The sequence below is a fragment of the Pelecanus crispus genome, chromosome 11 (genome assembly GCF_030463565.1).
Source record: "Pelecanus crispus isolate bPelCri1 chromosome 11, bPelCri1.pri, whole genome shotgun sequence".
NCBI lineage: Eukaryota > Metazoa > Chordata > Aves > Pelecaniformes > Pelecanidae > Pelecanus > Pelecanus crispus.
The window spans coordinates 28,666,120-28,689,509 of NC_134653.1; the positions used below are offsets into that span (position 1 = coordinate 28,666,120).

Genomic DNA, 23,390 nt, shown 5'->3' on the forward strand with positions numbered 1-23,390 from the left:
TATGGGAGGCTGTGTGTGCCTGGATATTAAGTTTAGCCCAGTATTGGTGAGCTACTGGATTTGCTGTTGCCTCAACCCAGATAATTGTACTACAGATTAGTATTTGTTACTGTACTGTTATTTAGAGATAAACAATTTATCTGTAAAGCTGTTGGTCTGCTGTTCGTTACTGTATCCTGAACTGTAATTCAGCAGGGCCACCTAAAACCTTTACATCAGGACAGTCCTCCCACCCACCCCACCCCACCCCCCCCCCCCCCCCCCCAAACTAGGGCAGGGGAGCAATGCCTCAGGCACCAGGACCTGCCTGGCCCCAGCATTCAGAGAAGGCCCCAACATATCTGCCATAATGTGCAATTAAGTGGTCTTCCAAGAAATGGCACACATTTATCAGCTGTCCTATCTCCTGGGTTATTCCGAGAGGGATGCACCACTGGCTTCTCAGGTTTGTCAGTGAGATGGTCTTTTTCAAGGTGATATTCAGAGCTTCTAGCACCGTGGGACCCTATCTCTGGTTCAGGCTGATAGAAGCTAATGCAGCAAGAATAGAAAACTCACATACTTGCAGCATAAAGTTCATAGTATAGTTGCTGTAATACTTTGTACTTTCCCCTCACCATCTGTACATCAGTTTCCAGCAGCACACTTAAACAGTTGCTGTTGAAACACAGTGTAATTTGGCAATGTTTTTATTAAAGCTATTTTTAAATGGTTTTCTACCAAAATCTTGTTAGCACAGTTATGCAATTATGAGAGAATGTTTTTCAAATTGTAGCACTGAGGAACTGTGAAGATGCTGCGCCCAGGTGAGGTCTGAGCCGAGCTCTCGCCTGCTGAGCAATTCTCTGTATTTTCTCTGCTTTGTGCCTGTTTATGCAGTGTTGGCCAGGGCCCGGGTGTGGGCTCACCCTTTATTTCATGCCACTGTGTTTCATTACAAGGCAGCTAAAAACATAGTGATACACATGACTTTTCTACATAAGCAAATTCCTACATATTCCATTAGGCATTACGTGATCATGGATGGAAGGGGAAGCAGTTTGCAAAGTTAGGAATGAAAGAGATGGGTCATGAGCTGGTATATCCATAGTACTAAAAAAAGCTTGAGAATCTACTAGGGTTTGTGCAGTGGGGACTTGAGGTGGGGTCTGTTATATGTTTACTGTTAGTATGAAGGAATAAACAGAACTCCCTTTTCTTCCTTTTTTTTTCCTTTCTTTTTTTCTTGGAGGTGAAGGGAACTTAATGTATTTAGTTTTTCATAAACAGTTACAAAATACTGTATTCAAGGGGAAAGGGGTCTGTGTAGGACAAAATTACTTAATGAAGTACATGACATACAAAATGCAGGAAGAAGAAAATGAGTTTACAATTCTGTACTAGGTAACATACGTGATAGAACAAATCTCAGATAACAATCATCATACATAATTAATTGCTTTAAAATGTTTGTCATTAGAGAGCTAAGAAACTGAAGGGACAAGAAAACCTATATAAAAACTAATTTGTTGGCAATCTTACAGGAATATAAGATGGAGGATTGTCAACAAAAAATAAATTAAGCATGTCTTCATTTTTTTTTTTATCCCTTTTACCTTTAACAGTTCCAATGGAGAGGCATATAATGACTTAAAGCATTAATTATTTTTATAACTTTTTATCTTAGTTGCTCCTGGAGATGAGCTTTGCCCTTGTGGATTACAGGTAGATCTCTTTAATGTGTTTTGAATGAATTAGTCAGTTTGAAATCTGAATTATAGAATCATAGAATCGTTTAGGTTGGAAAAGACCTTTAAGATCATCCAGTCCAACCATTAACCTAACATTACCAAGTCCACCACTAAACCAATTAAGGGTAGAGTAATGATTTCATGTTTCCTGGCTTGGTGGCTGGATTATTTATAATGAAAGTAAAAACTAGGAATCATTAACATTGGAAAGGACCTCTAAGATCATCAGTCCAATCATCAACCCAAAGCCACCATGCCCAGTAAACCATGTCCCCAAGTGCCACATCTACCCGTTTTTTGAACACCTCCAGGGATGGTGACTCCACCACCTCTCTGGGAAGCCTGGTCCAATGCTTGACTACCCTTTCTGTGAAGAAATTTTTCCTAATATCCAATCTAAACCTCCCCTGGCACAGCTTGAGGCCATTTCCTCTCGTCCTATCACTAACTACTTGGGGGAAGAGACCAACACCCACCTCACTACAACCTCCTTTCAGGTAGTTGTAGAGAGCGATAAGGTCTCCCCTCAGCCTCCTCTTCTCCAGGCTAAACAACCCCAGTTCCCTCAGCCGCTCCTCATAAGGCCTGTGCTCCAGACCCTTCACCAGCCTTGTTGCCCTTCTCTGAACACGCTCCAGCACCTCAGTGTCTGTCTTGTATTGAGGGGCCCAAAACTGGACACAGTATTCCAGGTGCAGCCTCACCAGCGCCGAGTACAGGGGGACAATCACTTCCCTGCTCCTGCTGGCCAGACTCTTCCTGATACAAGCCAGGATGCTGTTGGCCTTCTTGGCTACCTGGGCACACTGCTGGCTCATGTTCAGCCGGCTGTCAACCAGCACCCCCAGGTCCTTTCCAGCCAGGCAGCTTTCCAGCCACTCTTCCCCAAGCCTGTAGCGTTGCATGGGGTTGTTGTGACCGAAGTGCAGGACCCAGCACTTGGCCTTGTTAAACCTCATACAGTTGGCCTCGGCCCATCGTTCCAGCCTGTCCAGGTCCCTCTGCAGGGCCATCCTACCCTCCAGCAGATCGACACTCCCACCCAACTTGGTGTCATAATAATTCTGTCTAGATTCTGCAAACCAGCATATCCAAGGAAACCTGAACGTAAGGAGTGTCCTGTTGGACCAGAACAGAGATCCCTCTAGCCCACTACTCTCTGCCCGTCCTCGGCAGCAGGGGATTCTCAGTTTAGGGACCAGCATGCAAGCCCACAGTCTGTTCATCTCATACTCCTAAGCATCCATAATTATGAGTGGGCATCAATTAGAGATGTTAGATGATGACTCCATGCCTGTTCTCTTCTTTTATCTGTGTATAGACCTGTTACCCAGTTTGACTAGTTTCTTTTTGAACCTGCTGACTCTTGCCTTTACTACAGCCTGTGGTAGGGAGTTCCAGACATTAATTACCTGCTGTGAAAAAAGCTACTGTCTTTTGGCTATTAGTAATGCCCGATTAGTCTCACTGTGTGCACCTTCGTTCTAGTATTGTAAGATCTGATAAATAACAACTTTGTATTCACCTTAGCCACTGCCTTTATGATTTTGTAAGCCTTGATCATATCTTTTCTCAGCCTTCTCCTCTGCAGGTGGAAGAGCCCCAGCCATTTTAGTCTCTCTTAATATGGCACTATTCCACCCTCTTGATCATTGCATCTGCCCTTCTCTTTACCTTCCCTAATCCGGTTGTATTCTTCTTGAGGTGTATAGACCTGTCCCTCTTGTAAGCAAGATGTGGGAGCACTAAGGTTTCATACAGCAACAAAATTATTCTTACTTTTTCATCCTCCCCTTCAGTTTTCATGAGTCTTTTTATTTTCCTTCAGATGGCCATTTCATAACAGTAAATAAGCAAAGAGAATTTTTTTCTAAAGTTTTCAAGGGCTGGGCTGTGTTGTGGCTCACCTGTTCAGAAAGTCTGTTTACACAATTTATTTTTTTGAAGTTGAACAGTTACATTCCTTAAAGCAGTGGAAATGTGATAGAAAGTTATGTTTGGGAGTGGGCAGGCATAAATGTAGTGTCCATTTCCTTGAAGATATCGCAGGATAAGCACTAAAACCTGTATTGTGGACACTCCTAATTGTCAAGTAAAATAACTAATACAACCTGGAAACGACACCAAAAAAACAGGTTAAAAAATGCAGAACCATCTGCAAAACTCAGTATAACTAATGGCCTGGGTCTTGTTGGTAACAGAAAAGCAAGCAGAATAGTTGATGAAATTCTGTCTGAAAGGAAATTCCTGCTGCTGCTTCAAGACTGTGCAACAGCATGTCATGACTGCCAGTAACCGGCATCCAGGTGAGATCCAGCAATGAGTGTGGTTCTACAGCCCTTGTTCATAAACAAGATATGCATCAGTGTTTGCTCTGGATCCCATCTGAAACAAGACACTGAAAGGATCCAGGATACCAGTGGCAGGTAGTGAAATGTGCTTAGTTCTGTGTAAACTTCCCAAACACCCTGCTGTAATAAAGGATTTCAACATTAAGTGGCAATTTGTGAGGACAGCTACACTCAACAATGATTTCTTAAGAACTGGCTTGGCTATTGTTAGTTATAGTGTGGGTGGTATTTTTTCTTGTCAAAGGAAATGCGGATTATCTTATAATTATCCCAGATATTTTTGACACTCTCTTACAAGCTATAAATTCATGGACTAAAACTATAGATAGTAAATTAAGAATTCCCTGTGGTGCTTCTAGTATTATCTTTTTTGTGTGGTGGCTGTGTCTCAGTGCAGGTATAGGTGAGGGCCTGAATAACTGTATTTTGAGGGGAAAAAATGTTTAGAGAATACTCAAAGACATATCATGGTCTTGGAAAATTATGCAGTCAAATAAAGAGGAAAGGAAGATATGAATAGGGTTTTGGCAAATAAATCAATCAAGCTAATATCTGAAGCAGCTTGTTTTTCATATTTGTAGACATCTGGAAAATAAGTTGTAAGAACTGTTCTTCCAAGTTACCATGGTATCAGATTTAGGTATTTCTAAATTTCAGAAGCATATAATCTGAACTAGCCCTTTTATCAGATGTCAGCATTTTTAAATCTTCACCACCAGCATCCCATTTCAGCAGCACATCATAGAATCATAGAATCGTTTAGGTTGAAAAAGACCTGTGAGATCATCCAGTCCAACCATTAACCTAACACTACCAAGTCCACCACTAAACCAGTTAAGAGTAGAGTAATAATTTTCTGTTTCCTGACTTGGTGGCTGGATTATTTTTTTAAAGAACGTAAAAACTAGAAATCATTAAGGGTGGAAAGGACCTCTAAGATCATCAGTCCCACCATCGTGAATCCTCAGAGAGTCTCTGCAGCTTCTGTTTTCACATAACATGTACCTGCCTGGCACGTGTGTAACTTCTGTCAGTCAGCACGCGTTTGCTTTACATCTCTCTGCTACTTCACCAGGATGGTCTGCCTTTCATTTTCAGTTTCCTCTGCCTCCATTTTCCTTGATGCAATAATGGGTGCAATAATCTTTAAATAGCTAATAGAATAAAGCTATCATACTATTAAACATCTTTGAAGATCGTAATATAATTATTTACAAACTATTTAATAATAGCCATATGCAGTAGGTGAGTATTAAGAAGGTTCCTGTAGGTGCTGTATAGCTTACCTTATTAACAAATGTTAATTGAGTTTTGGAGCAATAAGCACTATATTAATGCAAAATATTGATTATCGAATAGCTGTTCAGGGAATAATTTTAAGAAAGCGTATTAGAATCCTGTGCTTCATAACTAACAAATTTTGTTGCATTTTTACAAGTTTTTGAAAGCCTCTTGTAATCATAGAATCATAGAATCATCTAGGTTGGAAAAGACCTTTAAGATCATCTAGTCCAACCATTAACCTACACTACCAAGCCCACTCTAGACTAATCACCACAACATTTCCTTTTTCAGGTTGTCTGAGTGTGTAAAGCCTATTTTAGAGTTTAGAACTTTTTCAGGTGGCAAAAGTAGCTTTTCCATAGAACAAGTGTTAGATCAAGTGAGGACATCAACCTACATGAGGGAGGGGGAAAGGGGAAATAAGGCTATGCATTGGCAGAGCAGATCTTGGAGTAATTCCTGAGTACACTGGGTCAACAGAGAATGTTTTAGGGAGCAAGTCAGGTGCCTGGACACAGATGTCTGGTGGCATTTTAGATGTCATAGTATAGTAACTTATGTCCCATGCCATAGCTGCTAGCCCTGTGTTGTGGATACCCCAGGGCACCTGAAATAAAACTGGATGCCTATGGTTAGACATCTGAACTGCTCCTACCGTGGAGGCCAACTGGGGAGGATCAGAGCTGGAGAGCAGTTACAATTAGCGCTCCATTGAAGAGCTAAAAAGCACATGGCAAATTACAGTCTTGATTAATACTGACAGTGACATTATCTCCTCTTCCACAGCTGTCTTTTCTCCAGGAGATTGCGGCAGGGCACGGCAGGCCGGAAGCTTGGGGCAAGGCTGGGTTGAACTGGTCGGGGTAAGGCCAGCGAGGCGCTGGAGAGGTGGGCTTCGCCAGAGACCAGCAGGTCTGGGGGTGGTCTCAGGGGGTCAGGTAGCTCCTCTGCAAACTCCCTCCCCTCTCTTTTCAGCGTATTTTTAAGAAATAAAGGTTGTGAAGGTCTCTGAAGATAATGTGGGCTTATTTGATAAAACCTGTAATTACAGGTTGTTGCCTCTTTCCCCACAAGGAGGTTGATACTCAATTTGGGGTGATGCACAGTAAATAAAACAAGCCACGGCAGCATTTTAAAGCGTTGATGGATGATTTAAAACCACACTCTGACAAAAGCCATCACCGAGTACGGGAGGAGGGCAGGAACCAGCCTTCAGAGAGAGGATGCTCCGGGAGCCCTCAGCCCCCAGGCCAGCGCGTGGGCTGCACGGCGGGCTCCGGGCCGGCACCGAGGATGCTCCGGGAGCTCTCAGCCCCCAGGCCGGCGTGTGCGCTCCCGGGGCTGCACGGCGGGCTCCGGGCCGGCACGGAGCACTTCCTGCCTTCTCTCCCCGCGGGACGAAGCCCTGCGCCCCGCACAGGCGCTGCCCGAGCGGCCGAGAGGAGCGCGGCCCCGCGGCGAGGAGAGGAGAGCCTGCGCCCGGGGGGCTGCGGCGCCGGCCCGGCTCCGGGTGGGGGGAGCGCCGCGGAAGGCCGCAGCCCCACGGCGGGGCTCGGGGCGGGCCGGCGGGAGCCGAGCCGAGCCGAGCCGAGCCCGCCCCGCCCGCCGCCCCAGGAAGCGCAGGGCTGTAGCGCCCTGCCCGCCGCCGCCATGCATTGTGGGGCGGCAGCAGCAGAGCCAAGATGGCGGCCAGCAGGAGGCTGATGAAGGTAACAGCCAGCGCCGCGCCGGGAATGGCCGGTGGGCGGGCGGCGGCGGGCACCCCTCTCCGTCCCGGCGGCCCTCCGGGTGCGGGGGGTCGCCTCCCCGGCCGCGGCCCGGCGGGGCGGCCTGCTCCCCTCCGCTCTGGGGCACCCCGGGCTGGAGCGGCCGGAACGGGAGCAGCCGGCACCTAGGCCGCGGCCGTGAGGGGCCTCGCCGTCTCCCCCGCCGCCGCCCTGGGCTCCGGCAGCGCTCCGCGGCTCCCGGCCGCCGCCCGGGGCTGGGCGGGGGCGCTCGGCGGGCGCCTCGGGCCGCCGCGGGCCGCCCCGTCCCCCTCCCTCGGGGGGCTCCTGCGGTGACTAAGCAAAGAGGAAGGGCCGGGGGGGAAGGAAACGCCGCTGCCGGGGCGCCTCGGCCCCCGCCCGGGGCCGGGGCAATCCCCGGGGCGGCGTGAGGGGTCGCCCCGCCGCCGGCGGTGCCGCAGCCGCGGCGCGGTCCCCGGCTCTGCCCGCGGGGAGGGCTCGGCCGGGCGGCGGGGAAGCGCCGTCCCCTCCCTCCCTGCGGGTGGGGGTTCTCCGCTCCCCCCGCTCTTTCCTGGGTATGGAACCTTCCCCAAACGCCCAGGGATGAAATAATTTCGTTTTCGTTGTTTCGGAGGGTAAGCTCTTCCTTGTATGAGTAAGAGGTTTATCACTGAAATATGGACCTGGGTTCAGAAGTTTCCTCATTCACTGCAGACGTGGTAGTGTTTTTGTCTTCACTCTGTTTGTTCTGAAGCGTGTGTGACACTTGTAAACATAAACTCAGCCTCAGTTGGGTTTTAACCGAGAGCATGTACAGTTTATTGTAAAATACTGTTTGGTATTACGTTTCTCATCATTTTGCTTGAGGAGTAAGGTACTCCTTAAAAAGAAAACTATAACCGTCGCCCCCAAAGCATACAGGTTTATTTTATGTGTTGCATATAATTGCCAATTAACATTACAAACTGCATGCAGTAGGGTTTGCCTGGGATACGCATACGTAGTGGCGTAAAATTTAGTCATCTGTAAAATGCTGTGGCAATACCCTACAGTATCCGCATGCAAAGTGCCTGTAGCGTAAATCAATTAACTTTACAGGCTAGTCCTGTGAAGCGTAGGGGAAAGACCCTGTAACTGTCAGGTGATGTTTTAGCCTTATTAAAAAAAACTGTCCCTGTGGGGTGCAACATAACCATGCACTAGGATTTGACAGATACATGCGTGATTCTGTTAAACTTAGTATTTTAATATTGGATTTGCAACTGGCTTCAAGGATGTGGACCCCTAATAGGGCTGGGATTTCACTAGGACATGTAGATGGCAGGTTTTGAAGTTGCATTTCCTTAATTGTGCAGATATAACATTAACCATTATAACTCGGTCATTTTTTGAAGAAACCAGTAGCTCAACAGTGCTCTCATAAGGCTAGTTTTGTTGTTTTAAATGTGCTATGGAGTGATTAAAAATTAAATACTACATACATTGTGTGCAGAGTCATTCATGTATATTAAATCAGTAGACGTAAACCTTTAATTGTCCTTAAGGATCCTGATGAGATGGCATTCGTTTTCTTATTTCATTTGTGATAGCTGTTATGTTTTGTCACAGCTTTAGTGTCATAATCAATATGTCTATTGCTTTATACTTGAATAAGGTTTCCCTTAGTTTCAGATAGTAAACAACCATTTAATTTTATCTTTGCATGAGGCAGCTTTTCTTCCTGTTCTGAAAAAATCCATTAATTGTTCAAGAGCACATCACTACTACTCTGGTAGGAAAAAATATATATTTCCAATTATTTTTTTCTTTTTAAATTTAAAAGAGAACATAAAAATCTGAAAGGCAAGAAAAATGTTCTTAATATCTGCAGTGCCTCTTGCTTTTCAGCCCCCCCACCAGTTCCACTATACATCTAACATGTTAGTTAGTACTTCAATCTTTGACTAAAATGCCAAAAAAATGGGGTTTTTTTACAATGTGACCTCCTCCTTTTCTAGAAAAATGGTGTGGCAGTTGCTTTTCAGAGGGAGTGGTGTAGGAAGGAAGGAGACATTGATAACTTCCCTCTTACATTTTTACTTTCGTTTTTATTGCCTGATGTTTGTGGGTTGTGCATGTTGTGTGCGTGTTTTATGCCGGTTCAGGAGCTGTGAGATGCTGTATCACATGACTTGTAAAGACTATAAATAAGCAGCTACCTTTGTGCCTTTTGGAGAGTCGTGTCAGCCTGGATGGCTTTGAGTTTTGCCATTCATCTTGGTAGGAGCAAAGTAGAGCTCTTGTACAGATGATGTAATCTGGGTTGCTGCACCCTGATGCGGGTCCAAACCCGCATGTGTAACAACCTAATATCATAATTTAAGTTCCAAATTCACAGATCCACTTTAAAAAGTCTTTCACTGTTGAAGTTTTGCAATGTAGGAGAGTCTGTGGTGTGCCTTTCTCGGGGTCGTAGAATGATGAGTGATTATAACTAAAGGAAATAGAGTTTTTTCAGTGTGTCGCTCAATTACATTTAAAATAATTTAGGATAAGCATTAACTGTATTTTCTTTGAGCTAAATATCAAGTTCATCTTTGGTAATTGAGAATAGACTTTGAACCTTTTATAGGTCACATAAAATAAAGCAATTCCCATTTCTTTAAGGTCTTGCCAATATTTTGAAGTACTGAATTTTTTTCTGGACTCGTGTCATGCATCATGGTTATTCATATTAATCACAGTGGCTCAAAGAGGCTGGATGTAGTAAGTTCATAATAATGCACTGTCTGCCTGTAGGAAACTGGGAGTATGAGTATAGTTTCCACCTTCCAGGTGGAAATGGGTGTCATTTTCAGATTGTGGAAGCCATTTGTATCCTTCAATTTGCAAACCTCTTTGTGAAAGAAGTATTACAAATCTTGCCATTGTATCTGTACAGTTCAATTTTAAACATTAAGTCAAGTTACAAGAATAAGATTGTCTTGTCTCAGGCTCTGTTTGAGCCAATTACACTTCCTAGGCCAAAGACCTTATTTATGGCCTGTTTTTGCAGAGCTTTATACCATCAAATAGTCTAACTGAAGTTTTCTCTACTGATTTACAAAAAAATCAGTGGAGGTGTGCCCTTTCCAGGAGCACACGTAGGTTAGCAAAAATGTGAAATGAACGTAGCTAATGAATCATATTCCAGCAACATCTGAGGTCAAGTTTTGATCTATGAGCTGCCATTACACCTCTTCAAAGAGCCACAGTTGTCAGATCTTGACTCCTCATGAAATGTGAGAGGTGGGAATAAAGCAGTCTTTGTCAAGGATATGTTGTTATGGACAATGTCTCAGGGTAAAAACAGGCAAATATGGAATATTTATGTTTAGGAAAGGATCTAAGGCTTCCCTTTTAAAGGAGCTACTTTGCTTCACGACCCTTTCTCGTAAAAAGCAAATTGTCTCCAAACACATATGATTGGGAACATCGATCTCCAAGAGACATACCAGAGATTTCAATGAAATGCTTTTCACAGTTGCCACCCACTAATGTAAAACAAGCCATTTTCCATGCGAGATCCATAGCAAAATGCTATGTGGAGAGGTAGTGGGTAGCTGCAAAGGGAAGGCTATTTCGGTGCTGGATAGTCATAGTACTTACTTGGTGGTGTAGTAACATGTGGTACTGAGATGCGCCTTCAACAGGCGTTTTTAGGTAGTGTTTGAGAAGGCTGTCCTGTCCCATGTGTGGAGCTACTCCCTTCTGTGTTCATATGGTCGAGCTAAGACACCTGTAAGATCTGTGCTTTTGTTTCCTGGGTTTCAGATATTCAAAAGTATCTTTAGTATTAAAAATTGAAAATAGATTTAAAGAGCAAATAACACTTCATGTATGAAGTGAGGTACATAGACAATTATTTTAATCTTGTTGGTTTTACTCTGCTTCCATAATTGCATACTCAGACATTTGTGCCACTGTTGAACTCCATGATAAAATGCAAACACAAGGCCACACCCAGGTACCTGCTGTAGATAGCCTGCAATCTCCAGTATGCTGTGGTCCTGTAAAGACCACAGCCCTTCCAAATAAAGGGGTTTTAAACAACTTCAATATTTGAAAAATAGTTCTAAATTGATCCAAACACTGGTTCTCAGTAACAAGGGAAATGTGCTTTTGAGCAATGTATGATTGTCCTTATGCAGAAGTGAGAATACCAATTCATTTTCCCTTTTTGAAACTGAGAATTGACAAAAGGATTTTTAATCAAATGAAAACAGTTTGCCTATAAGTAGCATTACTCAGTAAAGAAAAGGCATGCAAGTATACAGGGTTGTAATGTTGCAGTGGAAACTTAATAGTTCTTATAAGAGCTAGAATCTGTTTGGGTGGGTTTGGTTGGTTTTGTGTTTGGTGGTTTTTTTTTTTTAAATAAGTTTTATTTTAAGTGTTTTTAACAATTCTCTGTACTGTATGAGATTCAGAAAGTAAACTGGACAGTTCCTTATCAGTATCTTGCAGCCTGTTTAACTTTGTCACACTTCTCTTGGGGAAAGTATTTATAACCAGGTAAACATGAATTGTGAACAGTAGAAAAGGATGGTTTAGAGTTATTTCAGTAGAATTTTCTTTTTCTTTGGGCATTTAGTAGCATTTTGGGCTTGATGCAGAAGTTACTGAAGTTGGTATGAGCTCTTAAACTTACTCCCATATTCTTGGATTACAATGTTACAAGTGTTTGTCTTCACTGCATTTTCCTATCTGGCTTGGTTTTTTTTAGAGAAGTCCCAAGACTTGAAAGATGCATGGGCAAAACAGTTGCAGGGTTTTTAAAATACTTGCTACATTTTAAGCTGATGCCACTTTTTAATTTCAAACATTTAATTTTTGCTTTGAACAGCACAAATGATTACACAATATTGAAAATCAAAAATTTAACTCCTTATTGAGGTAGTGTGTACTTTTATGACTACCTTCAGCATTATACTTGAAGATCAGATACCACCTCTGAAACAATGTTTTCCTTTCTCTGAACATATCCAAACTACAAACATCATGTCTCAAGAGAGCCCCGTGAAACAAGAAGACATTTCTGTTTTATAAGTGGGGAAGCCAATGCAGCAAGGTCATGTGCAATGTTGATAGCAGTGTGGGGAATGAAAGGCTGATTGAAATTCTTACTGCAGTCTTCTAACCTTTAGTTACACTCCTCCTGTGCCCCTTTAATTATGTTACTTGACAAAATTAAGGGGTGGAGGACAAGAAAAGGAATTAATCTATTTACTCTCTGCCTAGACTCTTAAGTATTATTTTGAAATAAATATCTGGACTATATCCTTTTACCTCATAAAGTAATTTTTGTCCCTTTGGAGTTGCTCAAGCCAATGTTAAATGCAATATTAACTTTTAATCTGTGCTGTTTGAAAGTATTTAGTAGCTCATTCACTTTTTTAACAGTATATTTATACTGTAGTTGTGTCTGCCTCTGTGTCTCTGAGGCAGTTAGATCTTTATTATAGGTTTTGCAGTTGCCAGGGATAAAAAAAAACCCAACAAACAAACAAACAACAAACCCACAACACCCCTCCCCAACCCTTACATTGTGAGTGCTGAAACTCTTACCACTCCTGGTGCACTAGACACTAAAAGCCTGACTTGCAAGTATAGTATTACATTGTATTTGTGGGGATAATAGTATGAAGAAAAAAAAAAAGCTATTTGTAAATGAGTCTTAACATGGGTTTGATTAATTTGGAGTGGAGTATGAAATCTGAAACACTTCTAGTATATTTCATATAAATTGGAACCTGTCTTAAGCACGTAGTTCAGACAAGTCCTCTGCTAAGGTAGGCTTCATTCTCCATGACCTTTGCAGTCATGCCTGTGTGTGAGGAAAAAAATTGCCTGGTTTTTATGCCCATCTATTCCCTTTTTGGGTTGTCAGTTACTGCTGCAGGACCCAAGACAGCAGAAAGAGGAGCACAGGAGGTAGGCCTGATACACTGCAGTAATTTACCACTTTGATTTGAAAAGTGAAAGTGAATTTGTTATTTTGAAAGTGAATTCCTGCAAAGTCTTCATGTGTCAGTTTAAAGAGGAAGATGTTCTGAATCATTTCTGCTAGTTCTTTAGTGTCTTCTAGGCTGTTTAATTCCCTCTCTCATGTGGTGGACTTGAGGGAAAATGGGGAGCAATTTGCATATTTGTTTTAAACTTTTCTTTGCTTTCATACAAAGTTCTACAATTTTATAATGATCTCTGTACTGGATTCTTGCATTTCTTAATTCAGCATCCAATTTTTTAACCTGAATCTAATTATAAAATGTAGGTGTTTAATTTTCCAGAAATGTGAAGCCATGCTTTTCTAATTTGTTTTATTAGCTTAATAACATACCTGAATTATAGGGTCATAGTCCTCCCTTTTTCTGTGTCTGGGCAATTGTTCTCTGGGCCAGAAGCAGTATAATGCTACCATCTGAACCTGGGTTAAAAGCTTCTGCAGGGAAGCTGCACTCCCACTGGGACATTATGGGGGAGATTTCTGTCGTATGTATAATGTTTTTAATATAGTAACTAGAAAATTGTCTAAACCCATTTTCCTTTCCTTGTTTTAGAGTGAAGATGCTCGTGATGCATGTTTATTCATGCTTACATATGTACTGGTTAATTAGCTTATTTTGTTCCCAATGTTTGATGCATTGCATCTAGTGTAGAATGAGATTTATCCCTTTTACATGCTGTGGAGTAGTGGTTTGCCAGGACTTCACAGTTCTGTACATGTAGAGAGTGAGCCGCTCAAAACGCTGTTCTGTTCCAGGAAGCGGTTGCTACACTAGGGCTTATACATCATTTTAAATATAAAAATGCCTAAATACGTGTTTTGGTGATATCTGGATCACTAGCTGATCAGAAATAATTTGACTGGTGATTGACTGGTGCAGAAAGATACCTTGTTCAAGAGTGATGCAGCTAGAAGGAGAGGTATCCTGTTATATACTGTTAACTTTGAGGTACAAAACGGAGATAAAGCTGTACCTTCTCAAGTTAGTGGTCTGAATAAGGCTAGTCTGGTATTTTTCTGGGTTTATATCAATTTAAGTTGGTAATGCAGGAATTTGTCAGTTTTCACCTGAAATAATTGGCCTGTTCAGTGACTTTATCTGTGTTTAAATCTGTACAAAATAATTCTTCTAAATCACTATTTTCCTTTGGAAAAGTCGTAAGATGCACTTTATTTCTGTGCTTTGCGGAGTTATCAATAGTCTGTTACCGAAGGCACTGATTTGCATTTGAGACTTTAAAAAGTGCATTTAAAAAGGTTTTTATTACTTCTACTTCATTGTGTCTGTAATTATGTTAGTAATAAGGCATTTTTATATTTTCCTGACATATCAAAACCCAACCTTTTTTTAATACCTTGTCTCAGAGAATTTTACTTCTCACAGGAGCAAAATTTTCTTTCTTATTTGTGTGTATTGCCACCACTAAAACCTCAGGCTTCTTTAACATTAAAGAAACCCACACTGACCTCTGAGCATTTTGAAAAATAAATATGACCATCTTGCTTAATACTATTATTAACTTACACTTACACTTTGCTTGCTTTTCAGGAGCTTGAAGAAATCCGCAAATGTGGAATGAAAAACTTCCGTAATATCCAGGTTGATGAAGCTAATTTATTGACCTGGCAAGGGCTTATTGTTCCTGTGAGTATAGACTACTCCTTACTCTAATGAGCTTTAAAGTAAAATGAGGATCATTTGTATCTCATAAATCCACAGTTTAGTAGTGCTGCTGGTGACCATTGGATAATATTTGCACCCTGACAAGAATCTCTTTTACTGTTATAAAACCTGGCTTTCAGAGTTGTGGGTTTGTGCAGAAGCTGGTTAACTTATACAACATAAGTTTATATAGATCATACTGCAGCATCTTAAATATACTCTGGGTGGTGAAGTGTGGTCCTGGATTTAATTCTTGTCTGTCTTCAGACATGTTGTGTAATCTTGGGCAAATAGTATAATCTTCCTGTCTCATTTTATTTGAGTGTCTGCTGTGTTTTGTTTTATCAAAGTCTGATAACGTTAGTAGGTGTTTTTTATAACTAGTGTGAAGAAGAGTCCATACGTAATTGAAAGGTGTTCTAGACTTCTGTGATCGATACCTGCCTGGATGCTACATAATTGTAGGCCTGGTCCAACACATGTCTGCAGCTGGTGAGGGCTGTAGACTCAGTGATGGCACTTAAATACTGTAGAATACGTTTAGTTTACTGTTTACTTATGTTCCTGCAAGTAATTCTTTTGAGTGGTTGAGGCTACTCTTGCAAATAAAGCAAGCAGGATTTGGCATGAGAATTGGACAGAGCTGAGAAACAATACGCTTTAATAAGCCACTCTGATATTTGTGGTTCATGTGTAATAGTTTACTGCTTTGATAATACTTTGAAGCAATATAAGGTTGGTGAAGATGACTAATAAAGCAAAGCACTTGTTTATTCCTGTCAAAATTAGCAATATGTGGTGTACAGCATCTATTTTTAACAGTTTCTGCTCACTGGAGTATGAGCTTAGTGTTTGTTTTGCAAAGGTTTGCAACATCACAAGTGTTTGAACAGTTGTTGCAGTGAACTGTGCTTCATACCTGCCTTTTGGTTTATAATGGCCCTGTTACAAGCAAAATAGCCTGAAATTCACTACTGGTATAGTTATGAGGGGATTTTGTCATGAAATTATTAATTACTGTAGTAATTAATAAAGTGTTTTACGTGTTCAAAGAATAGTTATAGTTGATTACTTTGAGGATATGCTATAGGAGATGCTTTAGTCTTAGCATAATTTTTTTTAGCTATTGTAATGCTGGAGTTGATTGGCTTAAAAATGTAAGATACAAGCTAATTGCAAGTTTAAGTTTTCTGCTCAGTTTTTGCTTTTGAAGTTTTACATGCTGTTTCCATTTTAGAAAATGTTCTTGCTTAGGGTTTAGAGACATATTACTCCTACTTCAGTAGGACTAACCTGTTACTGATTAACTCTATACAAGGCATTATTTTGGTCAGCTTCTTAATGAAGGTGTGATACAAAGCTTAATATTTTTAACAGTGTTCATACAGAATTACTGTGAAAGATACTGATTTAAAAGTTTTTGTTGTATGCAACGTATTTTGTTCTTTGGAACAACTGTTAGTTTTTAAGGGTGTCTGCTCAATTGAGAAGCAAACTGAAGATAGCTTGTCAACTTCTTTTCCTGTTCTGAATTGTAGAATAAGGTAGTTTATGTACTGTGTGTTGAAAAGGTACACTATTTGTTTGATTTCAACATCAAAACAAGACTTATCTACCCCAGGGCTCCTTGTTCTTGTAATAGCTACTGTTGGTGTACCATGAGTTTCATTTTGCTTAATCAAAACTCCTGGCTATGGACAAACTTTTGCAGAGCAAAAATACTCCAGATGAATGAGAGTCATGTTTGTCGCTTGTGTTTCAGTATTTATAATTCTGCTTCTCTCCCCTGTCAGTAACAAAATAAATATGACAAATAATTGGAAATTAATTGCTTGAATATTCTGCGTTTTGTCTATTTAAAACATGAGCAAACCTTCACATACATTTTTGGTTCAATTTCTTGGTGAGTTACAGTGAAGAACTGTTCTGAATGAGAGTCAAGCAGAAAATGGACATTTTTAGGCCAGGTCAGTTCCTGTGTCAGTTCACAGATCAGCCTCACAAATTATAGCATGTGATGGAGGTAAGAACAAGTGAGCCATGGGGGAGAGAGCACTAACTGCCAATGGTGGTTGTCGCCACCACCACAAGTTACTTGTTAAACTCCCAAAGCTTTTAGGATTTCTTGGATAAAAAGTGATTTTAAAGCCACTCTAGTTGCCTCTTCCCTTGACTGCAGAAATTGTGCTGTATTTCTTAGAAACAGACTCCCAGACTTCTCCATATGGATGAAACTAAAATGAAATGTTTTCTGTTGAATAATGTTTTAATAGGACACTCCCGACCCCCAAATATTGGTAAACCTTTTTCAACTTCTGGAGTGGGTTTGATTGCAGGGAATGGTCCGGTTGCTAATGAAGAATGTGTGTGATTATATTTTACACCAACTGGAAACTCTCATCCTTTGGTTCTTGTTCCTAGAGTGTTTGCAAAGGCTTCATGCCATAGTTACTGTTTTCAGTGCAGAATAGTATTTTCATAAGTGTTAAATGTAGCAATGGTTTATTTTTGCTTCTGCATTTCTTCTGCAGTTAGTATTTGAAGCAGTGTCAATAGTCTCACAGGTCTTCTAAATGAGATTCTGGGTATTGTTTTTTCTGTTTCAGCATAAAGAACTACTTTGCTTACTTCATGGTTCTCTCTTCATGCTCCTTCAAAAACGATCTGATAAGAGTGGGTGCTAAAACAGCATACAAATTCAGAATGTTCTCATCAGCAGACGCAGTGAATATCTATCTTTAGTACCAATGAATGCTCAGCAGATTTTTGTGTAGTCAGCACAAAAACATTGTCGGAACATATAGGGAAATCTGGCAAATCAAATTGGTTTGCTGTTCGCACCACCATGTTGTGAGACACATAAAATAACCAGGTTTAGATAAACCAATTTTCCTTGTCAGGCTGTCTGTTTGTATCTCAGAAAGGGTTTACAATGTTTTTTGAAATACAAAGTTGGGAATAAAACTACTTATTAGATAGGACCTTGAGCTTGGAGTAAATGGGATTAGATGCTTTCTTACCAGTAGAAATGTCAGGCAACTTCAGAACAATGGTAATCTGCTTTTTCCAGGGTGAATGCAAATGTTGTAGAGGTTGTATTGCCTCTTCCTTACCAAATAGGTTTTGATGTTTCCTGACACACAGACATGGCAGCATGTGTTGGAAGAAAGTGCCTTTAAAAGAGGTCATTTGATAGACTGAAGTCTGGAGCATGCTTTTTCTTAATTGTATCCATTAGAATATGCCAGATTCTTGACATTCTGTCTTCTTGTTGCAGGACAATCCTCCGTATGATAAAGGAGCCTTCAGAATCGAAATCAACTTCCCAGCAGAATATCCATTCAAACCTCCTAAGATTACATTTAAAACAAAGATCTATCACCCTAACATCGATGAAAAGGGGCAGGTTTGTCTGCCAGTAATTAGTGCTGAAAACTGGAAGCCAGCAACCAAAACTGACCAAGGTAGGACTCCATGTGGATAAAGAACTGGATATCAAGAAACTTTGTATTGTGTTTAAATTTAAAGCTAATAGCGTTTCAGCTTGTCAGATGGTCACTGCTCTTAGGGTATATGCATTGTCGTAAGGTTTGTGTCATGAATCACGTGTTGTGAGCACAGTGTTGCAACTGTTTTGGAATCTCATTCTGTTATTGGAACGTAAGATTATGACGCTGACCTGTGGCACATCCACCTCCAGGAAACCACAAAACTCTTAATGACTGAAGAGTTTATTAAGGTAGTGTCCTCGGCATACTTAAAAATTCCAGTGGTAGTTTGTGTGGGGGTTATTTTGTGTTTCTTTTTAAACGGTGTCTTTATAATTCAGAGGCATTCAGTATGTGGATGTTTGAAAGAAAGGGTCTAAAACCTCAAGGCTTTGTATATTTTATAATCTCTCTGCCATGTGGTTCAGTGATTTGAACATATGGCTTGAAATATGTAGGGAGTCATAAAACATGAAATCATAACACAAATTAACTCTTAGTTCTTAAAAGATCACTGCTGTGAGGCTTAGCCTGTAGAGTGTCTTTGGATAAGAATTTAAATATTTTAAGGAAAAAAGTTTCATCAGGTTCTATGGCAGACTGAGAGTGTGATCTGAGTAGGCTTTTTCTGTTGTTGTTGCTTCCATTACTTGTTGGGGTGAGAATTTCATGTTTTCTGGCAGGTAATGATTAGTTTGATATTAAGCATTTACTATTGTACATATAGAAAGAGCAAACATCCTTGCAAAACTGTGTATTTTTTTTAATAGTATCAATTCAAATGAGTAGCAGTTTAGTCCAGTGCAAGAGCTTTGGTGACACTGAAGTACCTTGCTCTGTGGGAGAAAGTATTTCCTTCTTCCAGACTCCTCTTCAAGGCTGTTTTCACTTGATCTGTGTTCCTGATAGTAAACAATGCTGTACTTAAGACTTCTTTTCTCTGTGTACTTCGTGTATGCTAATAAAACTACTTAGAGTTTGCATGATCTTGCCCCAGAGACAAAATAGGAAAATTCCTGTAGTTGTTTTGGGAAAGATCAAGTAGTTCAATGTTGGGGAAAGCAGAGGTGGCAGCAAAAAGAACCTGTTAAACTCAAATAGGTCAGTGAAGGTCTTATGATTTGTTGTCAGTTTATCCCAGATTATACAGGACAAAGATCCTTGGGAGAGATGGAACAGAAACAATGTGTAGAAGGCTTCTGTTAACACCTTAGCAGTTGCCTTAATCTTGTGAGCCTTCTCTAGTTAAGTAAAGGAACGACATGTCTGTACCTAGCTTGAAATGCAAGTTGGCATTAGTTGGAGCTATTGAAGCAATCGTTTGCATGCAGGAAATAGTGTCTCCCTGAGAAATAGCAATTCCCTTTTTATCTGAGAGAGTGAATAAAAACTACGCTAAAATCAGAATTTGGAACAAACCCTGAGGACCAAAATGTTGCAAATCTCTTGATTTCTCCTGTTTTGTGGTCTGTCGCCTGTCCTTTAATTCTGTCTTCAAGAAGTCATTTTAGTGTCAATGTCTGTTGTTACTACATTGTTGTATGACCTGGAAGAATGTTATTATGCCCCTGCTTAAGTCTCTACTCCTTTTTCTCTGCAACTCTTCTGCACTGAAAAATAAATTTCAGTCTGTTTGCTACTTGGGCCTTTCTCAAGGAAATAATGCAACATTATTAGTACAGCATCAAAGTGACTGGTTTTGATCAGTCAGGTGTCAAGAAAGCGGAGAGATTAGGTTCACCATAAATCAGCAACTCACCTTTCATGTACTTAAACGTGCATCTTACTGCTGCACTTTTTGTTAATCTATGCTTAATATTAAAACAGACTGTTGTGACAGTATGGTTTTAAAATGCTGTATTGAGGCAACTCCTGTTATGACAATCCTAATTTTTTCTGGCTTGTGTGTTAAATAACCTTAAAAACACAGTAACACTTCCTCTGTAGTGTTTTACTGAGTGAAAAGGGATTGTCATGTGCAGTGTTGATGCTAGTTTCATAAGTAGCCATTAATATGCAGTTGTCCTAAGTCCAGGACTGGTGAGTTACTGCGAAGTCAGCTAATATCAATTCTACATTCCTTAGATAGTTTGTTGCAGTTTAAACTCTGATTTGTGGTAAGAAATGTTCCTGTTTAGCAATATAGCAACAGGTGTACTTCTCTGAATTTTGAATACTTCTTTTGAGGTATGTTCCCCGTTCCTGTCAGGTAAGGGTGGAAAAGAGTGTGAGCATGGAAAGACTGATGCTCTGAGAGAAGCCACTCTGGTATTCTAGCATCTGCTGGAGTGCTAAGTATTTTTAAGAACTTACATTGCAAAACTAGGGAGAATCCAGTTAAACTGCTAAGTAGCAGTTTCAGAACAAACAATAGACTCTGACTTTTTGCGCAACATGTGGCTGAGTTGTGGAACTCCCTGCTGCTGGGTGTGGAAGTGTCAGTATTTTATTTGAGTTCAGGAGGAGGCAGCTGGCTCTAGAGTGCAATGCATGAAGTTAACAGTTTTGTTACATTCGCTTTAAAAACTCTTAGGATGCTGCCTTGTATTACTCTGGGTAGCCCCAACTTACCTCAAATGGAATATTATTAATGTTGTTGCACAGCAAAATGCTTTTTCTGTGTACCCATTTTCTGAAGACTTGCCCAGTTAGGCATATACCTTTTAGTGGATGGATATGAGAACTGATTCTTGTGAGCTATCTAGTTTTAAATGGTCATGACAATGTATATGAGGAAAATGTAGCAATAAATGTCATTGTAGTATGCGAGGTTCGCTGTGTAAATGTCAAGTACAGTTCAGTTATTTTAAGAATGACATTTCCTTTGAAAGCAATAGGGGAACAGTGCTGAAATGGCTGTAAACAGTGGGGTGAAAAGCATCTTGCCATTCTTATCCATTTGTTTGCCTGGTGTATCTCTACTAGTGGATGTATTTGGCAGTTTAGAAGAAAGGGAAGAATTGTCTGCTGTTTATAGAGGAAGTTAAGAGTCATAGAAAAATAAAGCTAAAAAAACAGTTTCCAAAAGCAGGCCCAGTTACAACTGCATCATTGTGACAGGTGTTAGGAAAAAATGTTTCATGATGGGAATTCCATCTTTACCCAACCTCTTCTAGATTAACTTGTCTGTGAAGCTTTCTTTCTTTCTTAGCCATAGGAGAGTATTTCAGATAGGATGCCAGTTACATGGGAAATAATTTGTAGTGCATTTTGGTTTCTATTCAAGTTGATTTTGTTTACAAATATGATTTTCTGGTGTTCGTTCACGGTCATTGAACTAAGTCTTGGCATATTGTTATAGCTTGTTCATGCTCTGCTTTTGAAAAGACCCTGGGTTTATGGGTATGTATTTAAATGCAGTTAAAGCTCTTTTCTTACTGGGGAATTTTGCTTACATTTCGATTTTTTTAAAAATTAACCATCTTCATCTCTGATGGTATTTATACTTCTTTTGACAGTAATCCAGTCCCTCATAGCACTGGTGAATGATCCACAGCCCGAGCATCCCCTTCGGGCTGACCTAGCTGAAGAATACTCTAAGGACCGTAAAAAATTCTGTAAGAACGCTGAAGAGTTTACAAAGAAATATGGTGAAAAGCGACCAGTGGACTAAAATCTGACACAATTGATGTCAGCAACGTATGATAGAAGATCGGAGCAGTGCATTTGAGACACCCTGTAAAGCAGGACTCTATGGAAAATTGACAAGTGCCACCTTTCGGTGTTAACTTGTGGCTGTTACTAACTTTCTACAGTTTTCTTAATCAAAAGTGGTCTAGGTAACCTGTAAAGAAAGGATTAAAATTTAAGATGTTCTAGTTCTGCTTTCTTTGTTTAAAAATCACTGCTTCAATATACTTTAAAGTATGCTGTTTTCTTTTTCTTGTCAGAATTTATCAAAAATATCCTAGACTTATATTCTGCCCTTAAATTGAAAAGGTTGTGGCTGTCATTTCTTCTTTTTCCTTGCAGTTCCCACTATCTTGAGTTCATTTAATTCTTCATTGAATTTTATCCCCCTCCCCAAACTGATGTCTTAGAAAAAATATCCCAGTTCTGGCAGAAAATGATTGAGTGTTTGGCAGTTTTGTTTACTTTTCTTTTTAAATGTTGCACTGTGCTTTGTGGGACTTGTTGCAAGTTCCCCTTAACTTCAGTTTGTAACATAATAAACAAAAAAACAAACAAACCCCACAGAAACAATCAGAAATAATGTCCAGGTCTTATGTAAATCTGGCTGATGTTACCACAAAATGTTTATTAAACAAAGAAACCCAAGTTTTTGTGTGCGTCATTGAATTAAAATATGGCTTACGTCCTGCTTTTGGAAAACTGTGGAAAAAAAAATCTGTAGCAAACGAGTAGTGGAATGTGATTACTAACTTATTTCACTTCTATTCTTAATACCTATGCAGAGTAGCTAGGGAAATGTGCACAGAACAACATTGCAGCCAGTTTAGAAGAGTTTCAGAAATTGGGGACCAAGAGGTGCCTAAGTGATGAATTGTTTGAGTTAAAAATCAGTATTTTGGAAATGTTAATTTTGAATTCAAGTCCTAAATCTGACAGCACTACCAGTCATCATAGAACATTTTTTCCATCAGAATGTGTAAGAAACACCTGTGTTTTATGGGACGGCACTCATGCCGCTTCCCAGCCCAACTGCTGTACAGTTTTTACCGAAAATGGTATGAGGAGAGGATTAAGCAATAACCTGTAACAGAGTACGCTTCACTACTACTGTTCCTGCGTTCTAGAAACACACGGGTTAGATGATTTAATGAGTACTTCAAGTATCATTCTATCATTCTAACTTAATCAGGCAGAGCTGTTTTCCCGTTGCTCCAGGGCACACCTACGCATGCTGAAGGAAGCCCTTTCTGCTGAGAATTGAGCATCCTTTCCTGTGTCTCCACTTTTCTCCCGACTGCCTGTCTTTTTTCCCCAGTCTAAAGTGTGATCATAGCTCCACAGTCAAACTGCCATACAATCAAACTGCTGTCTCTTCCCCACCTGTCGAACTTGGGTATGTTATTGAGCAAGCAGATTTATCTCCAGAAATTCTTAGGTATCTGGGAGTACTTACCATTTTGATGTGCAGGAACTTGAATTAGAAAATCCCTCA

The 23,390-nt window shown here is 40.5% G+C and overlaps 1 protein-coding gene across 1 annotated transcript; it reads left to right on the plus strand.

Annotated features, from left to right (window-relative positions):
- The first annotated feature begins 7,018 nt into the window (after positions 1 to 7,018).
- On the plus strand, positions 7,019 to 22,543 carry UBE2L3 (ubiquitin conjugating enzyme E2 L3). Its single transcript, XM_075718323.1, has 4 exons — positions 7,019 to 7,074; positions 14,664 to 14,759; positions 18,055 to 18,241; positions 21,724 to 22,543. Exons 1-4 carry the CDS (start codon positions 7,048 to 7,050, stop codon positions 21,876 to 21,878), a joined length of 465 nt encoding a protein of 154 aa, XP_075574438.1. The 5' UTR covers positions 7,019 to 7,047; the 3' UTR covers positions 21,879 to 22,543.
- The last annotated feature ends 847 nt before the right edge of the window (positions 22,544 to 23,390 follow it).